At 34.3% G+C, this 22,309-nt stretch overlaps 2 protein-coding genes, 1 long non-coding RNA gene and 1 pseudogene across 3 annotated transcripts; 2 read left to right on the forward strand and 2 right to left on the reverse strand.

The window, feature by feature from the left end:
• The first annotated feature begins 8,430 nt into the window (after positions 1 to 8,430).
• Positions 8,431 to 12,279, forward strand: LOC110685746 (annotated as a pseudogene).
• Positions 12,280 to 12,785: 506 nt separating this feature from the next.
• On the reverse strand, positions 12,786 to 16,575 carry LOC110685748 (beta-glucosidase BoGH3B-like). The gene is made up of 9 exons (XM_021862268.1): positions 16,206 to 16,575; positions 15,910 to 16,114; positions 15,048 to 15,138; positions 14,809 to 14,954; positions 14,456 to 14,699; positions 14,246 to 14,350; positions 13,929 to 14,111; positions 13,532 to 13,736; positions 12,786 to 13,428 (listed from the first exon to the last, which is right to left on the reverse strand). Exons 1-9 carry the CDS (start codon positions 16,363 to 16,365, stop codon positions 12,932 to 12,934), a joined length of 1,836 nt encoding a protein of 611 aa, XP_021717960.1. The 5' UTR covers positions 16,366 to 16,575; the 3' UTR covers positions 12,786 to 12,931.
• LOC110685749 lies at positions 13,387 to 17,635 on the forward strand. Its single transcript, XR_002504103.1, has 3 exons — positions 13,387 to 13,450; positions 15,038 to 15,128; positions 17,523 to 17,635. It is a non-coding gene; the product is annotated as an uncharacterized LOC110685749 (long non-coding RNA).
• Positions 17,062 to 20,738, reverse strand: LOC110685747 (beta-glucosidase BoGH3B-like). Its single transcript, XM_021862267.1, has 9 exons — positions 19,929 to 20,738; positions 19,508 to 19,712; positions 19,337 to 19,427; positions 19,124 to 19,260; positions 18,776 to 19,019; positions 18,571 to 18,675; positions 18,276 to 18,458; positions 17,961 to 18,165; positions 17,062 to 17,828 (listed from the first exon to the last, which is right to left on the reverse strand). Exons 1-9 carry the CDS (start codon positions 20,176 to 20,178, stop codon positions 17,314 to 17,316), a joined length of 1,935 nt encoding a protein of 644 aa, XP_021717959.1. The 5' UTR covers positions 20,179 to 20,738; the 3' UTR covers positions 17,062 to 17,313.
• Between the last annotated feature and the right edge of the window lie 1,571 nt (positions 20,739 to 22,309).

A 22,309-nucleotide genomic window follows, 5' to 3' on the forward strand; every position in this document is an offset into this window, starting at 1 on the left:
TTATATTTGACGCCCTTGCCCTTAGCCCATGAACTTGATCGGAAAAGAATACAGCAGCTTCTGAGGTAAGATTTTTCTTTTTCAAATACCTATTTTAGGGTTCATCATTAATTTTATTGTCAATTTAGTGTTCTTCTAAGCTTGATCATTTCTGATTTTATTTTTGGGGGGGATTTTGTAGGAAACCCATATGTTCAAGATTGAATTAAAGAAGATATTCTTGATTGAGTTGTCAATGTATGTGCCAAGGTGAGTTCATTCGAATCTAATTTAAATGTTATATTATTTGCTTTTGTCATGTAAATATGCGATCTTAAAGTGTTCGATGAATTGCTTAAATGGACATAGATTGTGGGTATTTTCTCATTTAATCTAGGGGTTTTAGTGTTTTCTTATGACCCTTTATTATGAATTGCAGGTGATTGATGATATAAATCTAGGGCTCATCGCCAATTTACTTGGTGTTTGAGCTCTCCATTAAATTCTAGCTTCTCCTCCATCGAAGGGTAGTTTTGAGGTAATAACTAGCTTTTTGGTCTAATTATCAGTTCTTTTTAATCACTGAATATGAATTTCACATTTTAGGTTTATTTTGTTTTTGGGAAAAATTCATTTCTGACTTGCTTCTTTTTGCTGCTGCTTTCAACATTGTGCACCAATGTACTAGGTTTGGTACGAAAAAGATTATTTAGTTTTGCTATTTGGTTAATTTAAAGTGATTGTTTTCAGAAGTTTTTACATATCTCAAGAGTAGTAATATTATTTATAGCATCTTCTTTGCCAAGATTTTATAGACTTGAATCCTTTTTGGATTGTACAAGTGTAGGATTTGTTATGATGTTCATAAACATTTCTTATATGAGTTTGTTTATTGAATTTTGTATCTGGTATGCAGCATGTCAGGACACGAGAGATTTATGAACACTTGAAAGTAATCAGAGTAGATAAAGATTGGGGCCTTTTGCTTGAAATCCCATCGTCTCCGGCTCCTACACCTCCATATGTGACGGTATGTATTTCTTTTTTCTTATATTTCTAAAAGCTATCTATGTATACATTGGATGCCAAGGGTGATTCATTTCTACAGATTTCTGACGTGGCTGATAAAGACGTCCATAAGCTTGAGTAGTCTTATAGAGAAGGGATTGATGTCTGAGTAAGAATACTTGGATTCAGGCACTTAGAAGGGCTTGAGATGGGTGTCTTGAAGGTTCGATTTTATCTTTTTGGCTTACATGCTCTTATCCAAATCAAGAAGAATTCTGGTTGCTTTAATTGATTTTGCTTGTACATTTTTGTTTTTGGGATTTGACCTTGACCGAGATTTAGTTTATGCATACAATTATTTTGGCATCCTTTTGTTTAGTTGGACTTTTTATTCCATTGCTGACCCCTTCATCCCCACCATACACCCCCTCAAAAAAGAAATTAGTAGTGTGAGTGTGTGAGTCATCAAGTAATGATGTTGTCACAATGATATGAAGGGGTTCTCCTCCTTTAATTGTTCTTTTTGTGAAATCTAAGTGAAATCATTCACACTTGTCTTTGGATGTTGTAGTAGCAAAGTTGGTATATGTAGCCAAGCATTAACCTATTAATGTTCTGATAATTGTGCAGGTTAACTGGTGGAAATTATAATGGTAGAATCCCTTGCTCTTCAACTTTCTGTTAATATTACTGTTCTTTCTTCAAATTTAAAGCACCCATTGGTCTGGAATTTTGCGGCAATTATTAGATTTAAATTTACTACTCTTAGTGATTATTAGATGCTTTTAGCTTTACATTATCATATTTATCTATTAACTCCCTCTTTTTTTTACTCCTAAGGTTTGGTCTTATGTTTTTGGGTTTGGTTTATAGCTCTAGCAGTTTGGGATTGATTAGGTTTGGTCTATAGCTCCTAGATATGGGCAAAATTTGCTGATTTTTTAATACTCGTACGATTTCAGTGACAACAGTTGCCCCCATTGACCCTGGTTCGTATTCTCTTCCCGTCTTCCTTCCTCTCCATATCTCTCTTTCTCCCTTTCTCACTTTCTCTCTGTCCTTTTCTCTATATTCTAAGTTTGCACAAACCAAAATATATCATAACTAATTAACCATATACTTCACCTATGGTAGTCGCTTTGAACTGGTGAGCTAATGAGACGAAATCAGGGTCCTGCTCTACTTTGTCCATTTCTGAACCACATTGAAACCGTATAATTCAACATCCATCATAGACAAGATACGAAAACTATACCTCGACATATAATATTAAATTAGAATCATACATACACATGTGTTATGTAAAATCATGGTTAATAAGTCAGTAAAAATCTATTATGGAGATAGAATCTGTTTTTTTTTCCCTTTTAAATTTTTCTTTTTGTTCAAAAAGTATGCAGTTAGGTGCTAAACTTATGCTTTCATGTCTTCAGAAACAAAAGACTGGTGGGAAGACAAAAAGTTCTTCAAGAATCTGTCACTGAACACAAACTGGCAGATATATTTGTTGCAAAGTTTTGAAATAAGCTTCGAGGAGCGGCTACGTATGTTGGATTCCATTGATCTTAAAGTTAGGCTATCAAAAGCCATTAAATTGGTTGACAGGCATTTGCAGCCTTGCAGGTATGTCCTATGGTGGTCCGTATAATCAAGTCATATATATTTTTTAATATTCATGTGCTTATCACCTTATCCTTTGAATGACATTGTCCGATCAAAATTGGATTGAAGTAGGCATCTCATATACAAGATTGGGACTAAGTTTCATGAGAATGTTGTGTGGTTATATAAACTACCACCTTGTGTATGAAGCTTGACATGTTTGTAACACTTTGCAGCAACCAGTCTAGATTTATCGGTTGGAAAGAAAATCTTCTTAACTTAAAATGATGTTATTAGTTGGTTATATCTAATGCATGATTTTGAGTTAGTTTGAGAGAAGATGGAGACACTATTCATATTATTACTATCATATGTATTCAATTTTTAGGGAGGAGTTGGAAAAATAGAGAGGGCTCATGAAAGATATAGGAAGCTGCAAGAAGAAGGGAAAACTAAACAAGTAGAGAAAGACTTAAGTTTTAGGATTATATTCTCACCTTTGATGTCAAATACTTATATTGTTTGTGTGTTTTGAACTGTCTGCACTTCTTATAGAAGCAGGAACCTGATGAGTTTTAAATCTCATGATGATTTGATGACATCCTTTATCCTTTTGACTGTTCCTGCTTAATTATTGAATTACCTTTTTTTTAGCTGAAATAATAGAGATATAAGATTATCATAACAAGTTGGGTTAATAATAATATGTTTGTGCAGGAAATCAAGATAGTCCCATTTGCTTTTTTCAAGTACCATTAATATCATTTTTTTATGAAAATTCCCTCCAATTAAACAATATTTGTGCAAATTTAACTTTCCCATGTAAATTTTGTTTTTCAATATACTTTTATTACTTTCTCTCTCTACTATTTTACATACTATATTTATCTTTTCAATGTAATTTTACTACTTTTATTTAAGTTTCTTAATTCCCGTGATTTTTGCCCATAAGAGACTATCATTTGGGGATGGAGGGAGTATTTGATTATACAAAGGTCACTTATTTTGAGCGGGATTTATTTTCATGTAAAAATCCAATTATGATTGTTTTTTTCAGATGATTTTTGCTTTGTTTGTGAAAAGAATAACCAGGGAAGATGGGAAGTAAATGGAAACTGAGGTGAAAAGGTTCAGAGCTGAAATGAAAAGGCTAACAGCCAGAGAAAGAGCAGCATTAGGCGAGTTTCTTGTTCTTCAGGCCTTCAGTTTTCGGTATCCTTGAATACTTTGAGAGGTATCTTACTTTGTTTATTTATGTTTAGTCCATTAATCTTGTTTTTTTTTGGTATTTATTTTGGTGACTTTGCATTTTGGGATTTGGGTATTGTTAATATATGCACTTAGACCGATGCATTTAATATTTAATGTGAATTCAGCTTAATTTCCATTCAAGGGGTTTCCATTTCATTGTGAGGCGAGGGACGATGTCACGATGGACTACGATTACTAAAAATGTTAAAACCATTAAATAGTACGAGTATTGTTTATTTATGCACTTAGACTGAAATTTTCTGTGCATTTAGCTCAATTTCCATGCCATACAAGGGGTTTTCATTTCATTAAGCAAGTAAATTTTGGTGATTTACTCACCTTGTTTAATTTTGGCCCAGGTCATATTCGTTTTTCTAAGTAGATTCTTATGATTGTTTATCAATGATATACTTACTAACTTTTAGCTCAAAGTTGGGTCATTTTTTGTTCGAGCCATGTAATTTTGGATATTGTTTGAGATTGGTTCAAATAATTCAGTAGGGGTCATTGTTTGGAGCTATTAAAAATTGATCTTTGACAACCAATTCATCGTGTTGTATTTGTTTGTGGTTGCAGTATCATGAGGAGCAGAATTTACAGGCAGTACTGAGTAGGGCATAGGAAGAAGATAAGCTATGAACAACGAGGAGTCATTATAGCTGCACCCTTTAGATTAGTATTTAGTAGTAATTATGTAATGTGATTCTCATAGATCAATAATTAAGTAATTATAAAGCAATTACAACATTGTAAATATATTAATAGCTAATAGACAAAGTTTGTACTAGAGATTGTGCTGCACCTAATTTTCCTACTGTTGGGAGTCGAATATCTATTCTTTTAGTTTGCTTTTGGAGCCAACTCAATGCTTCATGATTAACCAATGCACATAAACTTACTAACATGTGCATATGCCTTATGCAAGCCTTCTAATAATCCCCACTCTAACTTCTATACCTACGCATTATATACTATAAGCAAATTCACTTACATTAATAAATACACTACGACTAATTATACACTAATTACCTAAACAAAATCACATTGGGGGACCGCGCGCGTAGCGCGAGGGCCAACAACTAGTAAGTGTTAAAAAAAGCCAGATTTACGTTAATTTTTATTGTAAAATATTTAAATTAACGGTCTATTCATATTCACTGAACTGAACCGATTAGAGCTGAACTGAATTGAATTGATTGGAACTGAGCTGAACCAAACTAACCTGAAATGAATATTTTATGAGAGAGGGATATTAGGAGCTGAAATGAACAACACTGAATTGAATTGATTGGAGCTGAACTGAATTGAATTGAACTAACTTATTGGAGCTGAACAAAATTGAACTCAAATTAAGGGTCTGTTCTCATGAACTGATGTAACACCCCAATAATTCTCTCTTTAAACCTGTGAGGACCCTGAACAATATTCAAGAGAATTACTGGCGTGCTACCGCCACGTGTTCAAACGTTAAGGCTTTATCAAAGTATCGCAGTAGAAAATCAAACTTAAGTCTTTAAAATAACATAATTTAGAAAATCAATAAGTCAAAGCTTACAAATTGGAACCATATAAGGCCCTTATTTAAAACCAAACCAATATTCAAAATCCCAAAACATAATTAAAATAGTAAAATATAAATAAGTTCAACACAAAAAACGAATACTCTCAATCACACCAATCCCTTGACAATGCGTATGTCAAATCACCGAACTTCACATCATCAAGCTAACCTGTGCAATACTGCTCCCCAATAATACAAGTGTAATAATTGGATCATCACAGGGTCATTGAAAGGCGAAGGCCATGACCAAAAGAAAACACACAAAAGCACGCAATCAGCAAAGCTGAGTACATACAAGATACAACGCACAAAACCTGACATGCTCAACTAATTAAAGTAAATAAACATACAACTTGAATTCATTAATCAAGACTCCACACTTGAACAATTCAATTGAATCAACATACTTTCTAATCAATTCCAAACACTCGACTCTTTATATTTAATTTAATTAATTTAGTTTGGAGTAAGCAATAGACGAGGTTTTCCAATCCACCAAATCATTTTGGTCCCAAATGACCATTTAAAATAAAAGTTTAGCGCGATGCAAGAATGGGCGCGACTCCATTCTCACAAAGTTAGTCTAGGATCCCATCTAAATTTCATTATAAAATAAAAATGTAAATACCAAAAGAGAAGAGGACATGTTGATCAAACAAGCTTCGGAAAGCCACGGGCTACCACCGTGTACCCCAACCCATAATTGTCAATACTCTAGAAGTGCACGCTTTCCAGAGTTTTATTGCTCATCCATGTTTCACTTTACGTGATTACGAATTTAATTAATAGCCGACTCAATCAAGTAGAACATACATAAAAATCATACATCAATTTATTTTTAATCTTATTTAGGACAATGGTGATCACATCACAAATTGACCTTTAATTTCATTAAACTTCCAAATTATCCAAATTGTTGAACATAGTCAACCCACCTAGCTATTCGGCTTAATCAACCTTTACTCAACATACTAACAATTCATGATTGAGTAATAAAATAAATAACAACCTTGTGGAATAATTAATAAATTCATTCCAATTAAACCATTCAATTCCAATCCTTTAGTAATCCAAATGTGGTTAACAAACCAATCCAATAAAATTATGCTTGTATCAACATTCCATACAAACAATTAATCCAATATAATTCAACATACTTGCATCCATAATTCCATACAAGCATAATTAATTCACCAAAACATGCCTCATAAATATAAATACATGAATTAATTAAATGTATAACCAAACAATTTCCATCCAAGTGTTCTCTAATCATGAAACTAAGTTCTTTTCTTTGGTACCTAAACATGATACTACTTACAACGAAGTAGACATGTACGTACCTCGTGTAAACAATTCGGTTGGCCACTTAAAAACTAGAAATCACCTTCAATAAACTCCTCTCCTAAACCAAACAATAAGATCTCAGTCAATACCCAACCAATCAAATTTACAGCAACACTAACTTACTTTAAAACCTTCAAAATCCAAATCAAACAACACTTTAAAACCCTCCATTTAGTTAAAATTAAAGGCTTATATATAGTTCTTTAAATTTTCTTCATAAAAACCTTAAACTACACTCTTATACATGAAATTACAACAAGTTTAAAGTTTAATAAAAATATTAAAATTATTTAAAAACCTCTAATAATCTCCCTTTTTAATGGGTGATTAAATCCTTTTTATAAAACATCAAAAGTAGTACTTAGGAACTATTTCCAGCACTTAAAACTTCAATAAAAAAAATATATTTATGCTTAATTAACTTTAAACATAACTTATTTTATTAATCAAACTCAAGGATAATATTTTAAGTATAAAAAAAACTTCGTTAAAATCAAAAACTGCCCGAAAATCATATTTAGAGGCTGAATTTAGCCGCGAAAGGGTGGTGCATACTACCAAAGGTAATGATTCTTTCTTAAAACGTTGTTTTCACATGAAAAACACTACTTTTTTGTCAAAATCAGATGAGTTCAGAACCTGATCGAGATTAAAACGGGATTAATATTAATGAACAGAAATCTTAAAATTAAAACACGAATTTAAGTGTTCAAAACAATCTGGAATTAAGTTAAACTAATTAGTACTTATAATCACCAAAATTTCAAAACATCATTACTATAAAAGCCCTAAATCAATTGTTCATAAAAACCCTAAAATCATGATTTTCAATAATTTAAAACCCTAGGTTATAAAATTTACAAAATCTGAAAATTATGACACTTATAAAATCTGAAATTATAAAGTTTAATCATCAAAATACAACTTGATACTAATTAAATTACTTTCAAACAATAAAATCAAAATCCATAAATCAATAATTATAATTACACAAATTAACAAAACTAAGGAGAAAGAAAATAAGACTAACCGGAAATTTTTTGGGGATTCATGGGGTATTTATAGTAGAGAATTGTAGGGTAAATAAGAAGATTGGGCCTCATAAAAATAATGGGTCGACTAAGTAAACAAATGGGTTAGGCTTGTGTGATTGGACATAAATTGTAGAATAAAGGTGCATAAAATAATTTGTTCAAATAAATTTCGACCCAGATTAATAATTTGAAACTTTTGAAATTAAATTATGAAAAATAACAAATAAATATTATAAATAAAATAAATTTTCATTTATAAAATATTTAAAAATACGGGGGATTACAACTGAACTCAGTTGAACTGAACTGAACACTATTTTTTTTAATATTTGTATCAGTTTAACCGGCACATTTACTAAAACGTAACTTTGACCATTAATATCTTTAATCCTATATTAGAAAAATTATAACTAAATTAAATTATGAAACTAGACTTTATGACTGTCTAATGATATTTATATAATACTCCGTACTTCATAACATTATACATTTATACTTGTATAATACTTCATAACATTAATTGTATATAATACTCTTCTAAATTGAGGATCTGGTGTGACAGAGCCCTTCTTCTTCCCCGCCAAAAAAATAATTGAACAATAATTGTATATAACCTCATATTTAGCGGTGAGAACCAATGGCCAAAATAATTGACAAAACAAGACTATTTAGTCGAATAGTAGTATCTCAAAATGCAACCTTTTTGATTTACTAGTGCTTTACATTTCACAATCAATTTGTAATTTGGTTGTTCAAAGATAAACACATTGAAGTAGAGTTTGTAATTGAAGGGAAAGATATGATTTTGATTAATGGTTTTCTGAAAGAACTATTAAAGGTCATGATCCTGATTATTGGTTATCTGCTACTGCAACCTCCTTCAACTGTAAAGGGTTACAGTTACAGCAGAACTGATTTCCCCTCTCATTTCATTTTTGGCTCCGGCTCTTCTGCTTATCAAGTTACCCCCTTATTCTCTCTCTCTCTCTTTCATACAATTACCATTACTAATACAGTTTTAATGGAGTTTTATGCAGGTTGAAGGCGCAGCTTTTGAAGATGGCAGGACCCTCAGTATTTGGGACACCTATGCTCATGCTGGTCAGTGTTCATTTTTGGGTTTTCTTGAAAACTTAAATTCTGGGTTTTTTGTGATTTTATTGTCCTGTAAGTGTAAGTTATTCTTTATTGTCTGATTGAAGGGTTTAATTTACACCAGTAGCAATTGCTTACGGTTGAATAAGTATTTAGGGATGTTAGGCAAGCTATTATAGATTTATAGTAAAATGAGACAATTATTTTCGAGCATTTCAAACTAGTATATGCAAAACTAGTATATGCAACTATTATTTCCGTATATTGGGAGTTTTAAATACTACATAGTACGGACTACGGAGTAGTAGTTTTAGTTCCCCGGACTCATAATAGCAAAATGCTCAAGTTGTGCCATAATTTTAATCATTTTACCGTGGGGTCATACATACTTGCAGCTAAGGCTTGGATTAGTGACCGTGTTTATAAGACGCTATCGATGTCGCATTAGTGCATTCCATTGTTTCAGGTTATGTGGATGGATATACTGGGGATATAGCATGCGATCAATATCACATGTACAAGGTCATTTACCTAAATTTTGTAGTGTTGATTCTACTTTTTTTTTTCTTTTCCTTAGTGGCTGCAATGTTTATAATTTTCTGTTTCATTATCTACTCACCATTTGTTTCAGAAAATTTTATCTCAAACAAGAGCTTACTTTCTAGTATGTAAATCACTAAAGTTGCATGATGATTTTCTCACGTTTATGTCATTTATTCTGACTTAAAATGACTGTCATAGCCATGCTATGAAAGTTTCCATATAATGTGCTTCATTTTCACTTGAGGCATGCTCTATGATTGTTCATTTGACAAGATATAATCCCTTTGGCTAATATATGATCAGCATCATCTTCCTTCTGCATTGTATATAGTAAACTACTAGTATATATCTTCTATTTTTATTTTTTTATAAAATATTGATGTTATTTCCCAGGAAGATGTCCAGCTAATGGTAGATACGGGTTTAGATGCATATAGGTTCTCCATCTCTTGGTCAAGACTGATCCCAAGTACAATATGTCCTTTTGTAGCTATCCAATATGTTAATGCAGTGTTTCTTTGTTCTAGCACAAATCCTTTCTTCCTGATTTTTAAATCCCAGATGGAAAAGGACCTGTCAATCTAAAAGCTGTAGAATATTACAACAATCTTCTCAACGAACTCATTTTTCACGGTAATTATCAAAATTTCTTCAGAATTTGGGTCCACCAATATATATGAAAACTTTACTAGTCCATAAATATTTAGGAATTCAACCACACATGGTTTTGCAGCATATGGACATACCTCAAGCACTTGAAGACAATTATGGAGGATGGGTTAACCAACAGATTGTGTATTGATCTAAAACTTTATCTCCTTTGTTTGCTATGCATATAACAAAAGCTCATGGTTTAACACTCTTTGTGAAATGCGGATGCAGGGAAGACTTCACAGCATATGCTAATGTGTGCTTCAGAGAGTTTGGTGATAGAGTTTTGTATCGGACAACATACAATGAACCCAATATGTTTGCTGAATATGGTTATGATCATGGATTAATTCCGCCTCAGATATGTTCTGAGCCATTTGGGTCTTGTACAAAAGGAAATTCTACTACTGAGCCATATCTGGTTGCTCACAACTTGTTGCTAGCACATGCATCAGTTGTGAGGCTGTATAGGAAAACATACCAGGTTCTTCTCACCGAAGTCTGAAAGTGGTGCTACCATGTTACCTATTGAGATATTTGTCTTTCTTAGAACTTACCTATAGAATGACATGCATGCAGGGAAAACAACATGGCTTTATAGGTCTGAATCTCTATGCGGAGTCAAGTGTTCCTGAAACAAATATAGAAGAAGATTTACTTGCGGTTCAAAGAGCTCGCGATTTCAGGATTGGTTGGTGCGTGATGTTGTAACTTTGTCCAATATGCCATAATTTTTTTCTTCAGATCATCATGGCTTATTTAGTGTCTGCTACCACCTTATGCTCGTTTCCCAGTGCTATACATCTCTATTTTGAAAATGTGGTGGTACTTATTGCGACATCTTCAATGTTGTATCAGGTTTATGGATCCCCTGGTGTTTGGTGATTATCCAGACGTGATGAAGAAGTCAGTGGGTGGGAACTTCCATCCTTCTCAGATCATGAATCTGAACTAGTGAAGAGCTCCTTCGATTTTATTGGAGTGAATGTCTACACAACTATAGGTGTCAAAGACAACACAAGCAACCTCACAGCGGACCTTAGAGATTTTGATGCAGACAGGGGAGTCGAACTTATCTGTATGTTTTAGTACTCGTTGACTCAATTTCTAATATTCTCTGTCAAAAGTATTTTTTGCCTGGTTTTGGGAATTTGTAATCTTATCTCTAAGATAAGTGCTAAAATGCTAGGTTGCTCAACTTAGTGCTAATCAAATGTTTACTTTCTGCAGATAGAAATGATGGTGAAAGGGTGAGAACTGACCTTGGTCTAGAGCAGGTCCAATTGTATCCAAGTTTGTTCATTAATTTCTGACTGGTTATTGTTGCACATCAGGGTGTACAAGGTGTTTTGGAATATTTTAAACAACAATATGGAAATCCTCCTCTCTATATACATGAAAATGGTTCTTCTATCTCCTCTCAAAATTTATACAACAAATTGAACCTATTGCCTTTTATACTTGACCACTATTTGCTAATACTGCACCTGTAATTTTTAGGTTACCGAACAGAGCGTAGTGCATCATTGCAAGACACATCAAGGGTTGAATATCTTAATGCTTCTATAGGATACTTGCTTGATGCATTGAGGTATGATGTCTGACTATTAAGAATTGGCTAACAATTTAGCTGCTAGTAGGTGTGTGACTTGCAATAACTTTTTATGCTCTTTATGTCTAATTTTTTCTTAACCCGGAACTGAAGGAATGGATCAAACACAAGAGGGTATTTCTTATGGTCATTTTTGGATATGTTCGAGCTAGGAGGAGGATATAAATGGGGTTTTGGCATTTATTATGTGGATTTGGATGATCCAGATCTAAAAAGATATCCTAAGTTATCTGCACATTGGTATTCTGCACTTTTGAAGGGAAAAAATTTCAACTCCAGTGGGATTATCCAACAAGCGAGCAACTTCACTATTATGTCCAAAGCCCTTTCTGACAAATAGATTTGAGCACGGCATGAAATGATTTCTTCTAAGTTGAACATTTTACTGTTTTTGTAGCTTCCGAGGTATGCAATTTTTTCTTCAGCGACCACACCTGATTTCGTACCTCCAGATGAGTAGTGTAATAAAGAAGAGCGAGACAGTTAATTTGTAGCCGTACTTTATCTATCCAAGCATTTGATATGTACTAATTGATCATACTATCTGTGAATTTACCAATTTATATGCTACACCTTTACATTTCGGTTTTTCTACATTGAATTTGTGCCTTTTGTGGTGATTTTCATGCTGCCATTGGTGGTTCAGATGTATCACAGAGAACGGCAAATTTTATCAGTTTTTCTGTAGAAGTCTAGACATCTACTTAGGATTGTGTGTTTTTATAAGTTGTAGAAACTGCCTTCCCTGGTGATAAATCAGCAATGCCATTCCAAGAAATGTTCTTAGGTGTTTAGTTTTCTTGAAGTTCTTGAAGGATAACGAATGGTTTCAACTCTGTACTCGAGGCGTTCAGGGGAATTACTGCAAGGAAAATTTTCAAGAGATCAAATGGAAGCACTCTTTCCCAGTTTTCCTAGTTTATGAGGCCATAGGTCAGGGCTTCGAACTCAGGGAAGTTGAACTTTGCTTTTTTATAAACTTGTTGGTGGATGTTGTTTACAGAAATCTAAAACTTTGTTATCTTTTAAGATATTTGGTAGAGCTGCCACTGATGTTCTAAGTTGAAGAAAATCATTTGCAATAGTAATAAACTGGGAGTAATTTTCACAAGAAAACCTTTAAGGGCTTTATTTCACACATTCACTTCTTTTTCTTACTAAGAGAATAAGATATATTTCCTTCAAGTCTCCCTATAGACTATGCTGTCAGTCCAACATTTTGGTCTGTTATCATTCATATTGAATGTCTTACTTAGTCGCTGATAAGCCTATTGCATTTGTTGTCAGACCAAATCCGAAGGGATAAAGAGGATCATAGTGTGGATCTCCAACATTCATGGGGAGCTGATCAACAGTTTTGAACCATGTCCTTGGCAGCTTTCCAGTGAACTCATAGTCACCAAACAGCAGATCAGCAACTCCTTGGCCTTCTGTACCAGGCAACCATGCTGCAACCAAGGCATCGATGGGGGCAATGTAAGGCTCGATGGAAAGGGGGCGGCCAGAGATAACAACAACAACACTTTTAACGGACCCACTGACATTGCTGATCACAGTGGGTCCAGGTTCTATCATCTTGAGCGTCTGGCTATCACCATGCATCTCTGCGTAGGGAAGTTCACCTACAACAATGATGGCATGAGTGAAGTTGTTGGACTTGATGAAATCTTCGTCTGGGTTCTCCTTGTATACAACTTCTGTACTTGGGTAGACAGCAGATTTCACAGCATCCAGAATTGTTGCTCCTGCTCAATGTAGAAAAAAAAGGTATGTTTCATAGAAACATTCTATATGGCATTTTTAGAAAATAATCAAAAGATTTAAACTCAATTCATCATTTAAGCTAACCTCTGGTACCATCATTTCCTGAAAATCCCTGCCAAGTAGTTGTCCATCCACCACATTGGTAACCCAAATTATGAGCATGAGTACCAGCTACAAGTATTTTTGACTCACTTTTAGGAAGGGGCAATAATGGACTTTCTCCTTCTTTACCATTCTTTAGGAGTACAAGAGATTTTCTTACCGCCTCTCTTGCCAAGTCTCTGTGAGCCTGCATAGTAAAATATGAAACATCAGTCTAAAAGGAATCTTAGACTAAAGCCTGCAAATGACACCCAATGATGTGAACCTTATGCTTCATTTTCCCTTGAAACTCTTTTAAAACGTACTTCTTAACATAATTAACGGACTGTATTCACTGTAATATACAAATACAAGCATGTTTGTCAAATGTCGCTGTTACCTGTTTTCCAAGCTCATTAACCAGACTAAAATCGGCCATAGGATTTTCAAATAGACCCATTATGAACTTGACATGCAGAATCCTCTTCACAGCATCATCAATACGCTCCATACTAATAGATTTGTTCTTCACCAGATTGGTAAGAGTGTCTATAAATTCAGTAAAATTAAAAGGAACCATTACCTGTAAATGTAACATTATACCATTATGCAATGTCAAAACGGGCATCTTTGAGGTGCAAATTATTACTAGTGCCATAAATGTTAGCCAGAGACTAGATAGAGGATAATGATAAAGTTTGCTTGGAAAACACTAACCATGTCTATTCCAGCTTGAATCCCAGCCAAAACAGAGTATGTATAGTCTGCATGATAAGGAGTAGTCATCCTATCAAGTCCCTCCCAATCAGAGATAGTAAACCCCTACTTGTTCAATATAATTCCGATTAATGAGAGAATTAAATTGATGGAGTTTTGGGAAATAAGTATTGTGCATAGCGCGAATTAACTATGGAAGTGTTACTTTACCTTGAATTGGAGAGTGTTCTTGAGATAGTCTGTGACAAGGGTACGATTGGCATGCATCTTTTCTCCATTTAAGCTAGAATAGGAGATCATAATTGTTGACACCCCTTTGCTGATACAGTCGAGATAGGCAGGCATGTGGATTTTATACAACTCAGCAGTGTCCACAACTGTGTTACTTGCATCAAGGCCTTCTGTTGTCCCCCCATCACCCACGAAATGCTTAGCACAAGCTACAACTTTGTCCCTGTATCAACATATATAATTCGAGTTAAAATACTGATTGTTCTGATAGGTGAAAGATGAGAGTGGAAAAATGTCATTTATTCATGTAATATGGTGCATAGTCTGCATACTTTCCCCCAACATAAGGAATGCCATTCTGAGATCCTTTAGGATTTACTCCTTGTAAACCATAGATTATCTCAGTCATCTCCTGCACAATCTGGGGATCCTCACTATAACTCTCGTAGCAGCGGCCCCATCTTGGATCTCTACTGACCTGTGAATCATAATCTACCATTTGTCAGACAAATTTTCTTCCATCTGGAAAGATACTTATACAAATAAATGAACTTTCTGCAGTGATACTCACGGCAACACAAGGAGAAAAGACGTATGGAATCCCTGTAGCTCTAACTTCCAGTGCAGTTGCAGCACCAATCCTCCTAATAAGGTCTGGATCTCTACACTCAGCATAAGCAATTAACATTTTTGTCTATCAGCATCATTAAGATAGTGTTTTGTTGTGGAGAGGTACATTAATAAAGATATATAGCTGTTTTATCATTCCATTTTGAATGTTTGCATTAGCAATGATGTCCCAGGGGCTTTATTGTGTAATACTAGGGTGGAGGGGTGCCCTGAACATAGGTGTACATGATTTAATACAAGTATTGAAAATAAAATCTGTCAATTCCTAACCCGACTTACTGAGAGAGAACCCGAACCCTGATCCGACTCAACCCAAATGACCCAAAATCGATCCGATTTGACCCATTTATCATATTTTGTAATGAACCAAACAACCCGAAATTTGACCCAAATTGACATGTCTAATTGAAATAATAGTTTTAAGATAAATGTAATTAAAAACATAGTTTTACGTAATTAATGTAAACAATCTTTATTTGAAAAATCACGGTTTTATATTTCAGATTTTTTAGATCCTAACAAGGCCATTTCAATCCAAACCGAAAATCCGAAGTTTCAAAAAAATATCAATCCGATACGATCCAATCCTATTTAAAGTTCGAATCCAATTTAAATTAATAATTTGGTTCGGATTGAATTGAATTGAATTGGATTGGAATATTAGATTGAATTTTGGTTTTAATCCAATAATGGATACCCCTATTAACTCTTAAATCTACATTCAGAATATAAATAAATCAAGGCTAACTAAAAACATGAAAAGTGAACACGGAAAAAAAAAAAAAACTAGGATAACAACTTGCCTAGCAGCTCCAAGGCCAATGTTATGGGGGAATACAGTGGCATTGTAGACGATGGCATTGCCATGAATAGCATCAATTCCGTAAATCATCGGTATCCCCAAACGAGTAGCCAAGGCACCTTCCTGAAATTTGTTAACTGTGTTGATCCAATCTTCAGCCGTGGCTTTCGGAAAAGGCGGACTGTCTCCCCCACTCAGCACACTTCCTGCGTAATTTTTCATATATCGCCTCCAGTAAGCTTTAACTCACATAACCAGGTGAAAACAATAAAACTTATTTAACATGATAAAAGTTACCAATAGAGTAAGTCTTCATGACATCAAAGGAGGCGACAGCACGATCGATTTGAGTCATCTGACCTATCTTTTCCTCCAAACTCATTCTACTAAGAAGGTCTTCAACTCTAACTTCAATTGCTTCATGCTGATCTTTGTATTTCATGTATGTTTCAGCCATTGATCAGGTTGACTTTTGATTTTGGATCACTCCCTAAATACAAAAACTAAAACTCTACAGTAATGGAGGATTTACAAATTACAAATTTGCAAGGGAAAACAGAAATTTGAATACAGTGAAATACCATTCTTAGTCTAATATAGGCGTTCACATTCCCAATAATTGGCAGAACTTCAAGCATTTAAAAATGACTCTTACAATGAACTAAGTCCTCTTATAATAAAATAATAATACAATAAACTAAGTCCTATTATTGATTGGGCTCACACGCTAACAAAAGTGATCTGAAAATTTTTAAACTGTACAGATTGTCTCTATGTGAATGTTAGCTATTTTTGTTGGTTAAAGTCTTGGGCAGTAATACACTAATACCCAAGGCAATTCCAATTAGCCGGACTACTTGGATGTATTAGCTAAATTAACTCCTAAGGTTAGTCCCGGATCGGAGTCTCAATAATATGCAGGATAGCTCTCCATATTTTGGAACATCATGGCTGTGCTATGCAATGTCAGAAAATTGCATATCAACAACAATTTTTGAAGCAATATTGACGAGTATAGTATAGTCATTAACTAGTGTATCCTTAGCTTACAAAAAATAAAGGAATTGCATAATCCATGCCGAGCTCATACAGAGTACTTCTAGCACTGAAGTGAAATTCAGTTGACACTGATCATGGTTTTTGAACCCCAAAAGAAGATAATGTGCATGTTCTTCTTTATTTTTTTAAAATGCAATCTTCAGCATTACACAATACACATGTGAAATTAGATATGCAGAAAGAATTTATTTTTTTCGTCTCTGTATGTCTGTATAGCCTGTCATTGACTTTGTATTCTTGGCCAATTAGCCTAAGTGTAACCAAACCAGTACAGAGTATAGACTGTATAGTAATGCTTCTCTTCTTCGAGATAGTAGATTTTTTTGCCAAGTATTCAGGATTCTTATCATTCATATTGAATCTCAGACTTAGTAACTGATAAGCGTATATTGTTAGTTGTTAGGCCATATCCAAAAGGGAAAAGAGGATCATAGTGCAGATCTCCAACATTCATGGGCAGTTGATCGACTGTTCTGAACCACGTCCGTGGTAGTTTTCCTGTGAACTCATAGTCACCAAATAGCATATCAGTAACTCCTTGACCTTCTGTACCAGGCAACCAGGCAGCAACTAAGGCATCGATGGAGTCCATGTAAGGCTCAATGACAATGGGGCGGCCAGAGATAACAACGACAACACACTTGATGGACTTGCAGACATTGCTGATAATTGCAGGGCCTGGTTCAGTCATCGTGAGTGTCTGGCTATCTCCATGCCATTCTGCATAGGAGGGCTCACCAGCTACAATGATGGCATAAGTGAAATTGTTGGAGTTCACGAATTCTTTATCCGGCTCCTCCTTGTATACAACTTCTGTACTTGGGTGGACAGCTGATCTTACAGCATTCAGAATAGTAGTTCCTGCTCAATGTTTAAAAAAAAAGGTATGTTTCAGTTTATTTTCATCTTTTGAAGATAGAATCATTCTTTAAGTTATTAGAAAATATCAGATTGTCATCATAAAATCACTATTAAATCAACAATTCTGTTTACCTCTATTTTCATTATTATCCAGAAATCCTTGCCAACTAATTGTCCATCCACCACATTGATAACCTAAATTATGAGCATGGGTACCAGCTACTAGTATCTTTGATGTTCTTTTAGGAAGGGGTAGTAATGGGCTATCTCCTTCTTTACCATTCTTTAGCAGTACAAGAGATTTTCTTACTGCCTCTCTTGCCAAGTTTCTGTGAGCCTGAAAAATTGAAATTGAAATGTCAATCTGAAAGGAAGCTCAGAATGAAGCAGCAGATGACATAACATGATTAGGGGACTGATATGCAGTTTGGCAAATGTGGCTGTTACCTGGCTTCCTAGCTCATTAATAAGACTAAAATCAGCCATAGGGTTTTCGAATAGACCCATAATAAACTTGACACGCAAAATTCTCCTCACAGCATCATCAATGCGTTCCATAGGAACATAGTCATTCTTAACCAGGTTGGTAAGTATGTCCATGAATTCAGTATAATTGTAGGGGAGCATAACCTGTGCATTTAACAAACATCATCATCAATTTGGAAGGTGCTTTGAGGTGCAAGGAGCAAAAACTAAGTGCTAAAATAATGAAATGATGAAGTATGCTTAAAAAGACACTAACCATGTCTAATCCAGCTCGAATTCCAGCCAAGACAGAGTTTGTAAAGTTGGCATTATTTGGAGTAGTCATCCTATCAAGTCCCTCCCAATCTGAGATAACAATCCCCTGTTTGTTTAAAAGAATACTAATGAGAAATCACATTGGTAGATATTTGAGGGAAAAAACAGTGCATTAGTGTGATTCAGCTATGTAAGTGATTTGTCACCTTGAATTGGAGTGTGTTCTTGAGATAACCAGTGATTAAATCCCGATTAGCATGCATCTTTTTTCCATTCAAACTAGAAAAAGAGACCATGATCGTCGATACACCTTTGTTAATTGCATCAAGGTAGGCAGGCATGTGAATTTTAAACAACCCAGCTGCATCTATAACTGTGTTACTCTCATCAATGCCATTAGTTGTCCCTCCATCACCCACATAATGCTTAGCACAAGCTATTACTTTGTCCCTGCATCAAATACATTTTTCTGTTTCAACATTCTGATGCAGAAGTTCTGATCAAGGAGAAACAGTGTTTCTGAAAATGATATCTTCATGTAACATAATGCATACCTTCCTCCAACATAAGGTATGCCCTTTATAGGATTTTCGCCCTGTAAACCATAGATTATATCTGTCATCTCCTGCACAATCTGAGGATCCTCACTGTAACTTTCGTAGCAACGGCCCCATCTTGGATCTCTACAGACCTGAGAATTATTGTCAGACACCATTCAATTTCAAATATATTGATGCAGATATATAAGCAATTGTGCAGATTCTTACGGCTATACAAGGAGCAAACGCGTATGAAATCCCTGTAGCTCTGACTTCCAAAGCAGTCGCGGCACCAATTTTCCTGATAAGTTCTGCATCTCTACACTCAGCATAAGTAACTAACATTATATTCAACGATCAAGATCAATAACAATTCGTGTCATATTGGTAACAAGTTACCTAGCAGCTCCAAGACCAATGTTATGGGGGAATACAGTGGCATTGTAGACAATGGCATTGCCATGAATAGCATCTATTCCATAAAACATTGGTATCCCCAGACGACTAGCCAAGGCACCTTCCTGGAATTCATTGATTATGTTTATCCAATCTCGAGCTGTTGCTCCTCGAAAAGGCACACTTTCTCCCCCACTCAACGTACTCCCTGCTTATAATTAAATGATGGTTCGTAAATAAAACCCAAATATAGACATTGACCGACCCAAACTTGACTAGACTTGTAATAAGCTGTAAAAACCCGACTTAACCCAATATAACATGACCAAAATGCGATTTTTTTTTATAAAAAATGACCGACCCATTTGACATGTCTAATTGAGAAGTAATAACATAAACGGGGTTACAAAATTTAAAAAGTTACCTATAGAGTAATTCTTCATGACTTCAAAAGAAGCAACAGAACGATCGATTTGAGTCATCTGACCAATCTTCTCTTGCAAAGTCATTCTACTAAGAAGGTCTTGAACTCGAACCTCAACTGCTTGATTTTTATCTTTGTATTTCATAAATGATTCGGCCATTGCCGTTGACCTCGCTCTCGAGGTATAACTCCAGATAAACAACACATTGATCAAACACCAACCAAACAGTATCTTTCGATAATCCACCATTATTGAAGAAAGATTAAACTTTCTGCAGCTTTTCTTCTTCAATTTTGTAGCTAAAATTCTGAATCTGGAAATCCCAGAAACAGATTTAACAATGATTATTACACTATAGTACAATATAATATAATATAAATTGTTGGTATTTCTATGATTAATAATGTGGCAACAACTATTACTATCCTGGGAAAGGGAAAGGATAATAATAATGCCAGCTATGTCCAATGCAATTTTATTTCAATAAAAATATGCAACTATTATTGGAGAGTTTAAGCAGACACGATTTTATTTATACAATTAGACCCAACTACTTAAAAAAAAAAAAAAAAAAAAAAAAAAAACCATTCAATTGTACTTAAGAACTTAACTGCTAAATTTGAAAAGTAAAGAGATTTGTAAGATTGCCCTTTCATTCTTCAACTACCAAAATCTTCGCTGAGCAGTATCTACAAACTTATCTAATTTTCCACGTCAGCTTTAGTAGATATACGGAAGTTGTTTTTACAAAAAAAAATGGATTTATTACGAGAAGCTACATTTGGTCTAGTGATAAGGAGAACACCATCCAAATTTGCAAATCTCTAACAATCTAAGACTGAATAGGACTAGAATAAAGATCAAAATTTTAGATTTCAATAAGACAAGACTAGTTATGCTTGGACCGAACTTAAACCAAACCAATAAAATCCATCTAAACCCCAAATTGGATCAATTGCAGGGCACTTTGTAGATGAATTCTCTTATCCTTCCCTCACTCCAAAATGTCAACTTGTAAGGTTTTCAAAAATAGAAAACTTGTAAAGTCAACAATTTTTACACAAATGGAATACATGGCTTCAATTTTTTTTTAAAGACCAAGTGACCAACTCTAGTAGATAGTGATTTATGTTGCGTGGTCAGCTAGCCAGATCAAGACGAGTAATTGGTCTTGTATGGACCCGGTCTACAATAAATTATTGTAAACCCAAAATTTGACACTTTCAAATAATATAATCACATTCTGGATGATATAATCACTTTTTTAGATGATATAATTATCTTTTTGTGAGTTATATTTTGATCTCATATTAAACCATTTAATGAGATTATATAATTATCTTTAGGATGATAAAATTTAAAAATCATCTTTTGAATGATGTAATTTACTATTTGATACTTTTTATAATGATAAATTTACTTTTTGAGCGATATATTTACTTAACAGTTTCAAGATGATATAATCACAACATTTTCGTATGATAAAATCACATTCGTATGGTATACTAGAAGGTAGGGTTTACAATAATTTATTGTAGACCGGGTCTATTCTAGTTTTTATACAAGATGAGAGGAGAGGGAAAATAAATACCATTTTGACTAGGATAATTTAGGTGGTGTCTCTACCTATTTTTGGATAAAATCGTAGATCATACGTAACAAAAACAATGTACGGGAGTATCATTTTCAGTGTTGTTTTTCTCTTTCTTTACTCCAGTTATCTTTAATTCCGTAAACAAGTGCTGGTCGTCTAAATTAATCGACTACCTAAAACTACAAAGCTGGGTCCTGGCTTAGAAAGCTTCAGTAATCAGTACGCAACGCCTTTGCGCTTGTTACCACTCTTGCCAGAACATTGACAAACGCAATTTCAATTGGAAAATTATTTTGGCAAGCTCAAATATTATACGGACTACAAAGTAAGAGTTAAAGCTTTCGCGGAATTATAAATAAATTTCAGTTGTTAACAAAGGCCTTGAAACCCTTGATTGATACTCCTTACAATACTTTGTAAGTTCGTATTTTGTTGTTAGGAGGTATGGAGTAACATATAAATAAGGTTTCATATTAGTTTATCCTTTATGTGTGTTCAATTTATGCATAAATGTCTAACATTTTAACCACCTAGGTGGCCTAGGACTCAATAACATAAGCAAAAGGTTTTTCTTACTGGCCTAGCACTCAACAACATAATCAAAAGGTTAATTTTCTTACTCATATCATATATTCAAATGTTTTAAATCTAGAGGTGATCATCAAAGGCCCAACCCATTAGCCTAATCCAACTTGGTTTAGAAAAAATACGAGTTTAGACAAGCCTAAACACATATTTTTAGTTCAAAATCGAATTCCAGATTGAAAAGCCCAAAAAACCCAACAT

Source organism: Chenopodium quinoa, unplaced genomic scaffold (genome assembly GCF_001683475.1).
Source record: "Chenopodium quinoa cultivar QQ74 unplaced genomic scaffold, ASM168347v1, whole genome shotgun sequence".
In the NCBI taxonomy this organism is placed as follows: domain Eukaryota; kingdom Viridiplantae; phylum Streptophyta; class Magnoliopsida; order Caryophyllales; family Amaranthaceae; genus Chenopodium; species Chenopodium quinoa.

What these genes read in the sequence shown, in the direction of transcription:
- LOC110685748 (XM_021862268.1), bottom strand. Translation starts at nt 16,365, where the DNA reads ATGGCTGAAACATACATGAAATACAAAGATCAGCATGAAGCAATTGAA. An exon ending in ATTGGCCTTGGAGCTGCTAG is followed by an intron (nt 15,139 to 15,909) that starts GCAAGTTGTTAT and finishes TGCTGAGTGTAG; the next exon opens with AGATCCAGACCTTATTAGGA. An exon ending in TCTTTTCTCCTTGTGTTGCC is followed by an intron (nt 14,955 to 15,047) that starts GTGAGTATCACT and finishes TATGATTCACAG; the next exon opens with GTCAGTAGAGATCCAAGATG.
- LOC110685747 (XM_021862267.1), bottom strand. Translation starts at nt 20,178, where the DNA reads ATGGTGGATTATCGAAAGATACTGTTTGGTTGGTGTTTGATCAATGTG. An exon ending in CGTTTGCTCCTTGTATAGCC is followed by an intron (nt 19,261 to 19,336) that starts GTAAGAATCTGC and finishes AATAATTCTCAG; the next exon opens with GTCTGTAGAGATCCAAGATG. An exon ending in AGAACACACTCCAATTCAAG is followed by an intron (nt 18,676 to 18,775) that starts GTGACAAATCAC and finishes TTAAACAAACAG; the next exon opens with GGGATTGTTATCTCAGATTG.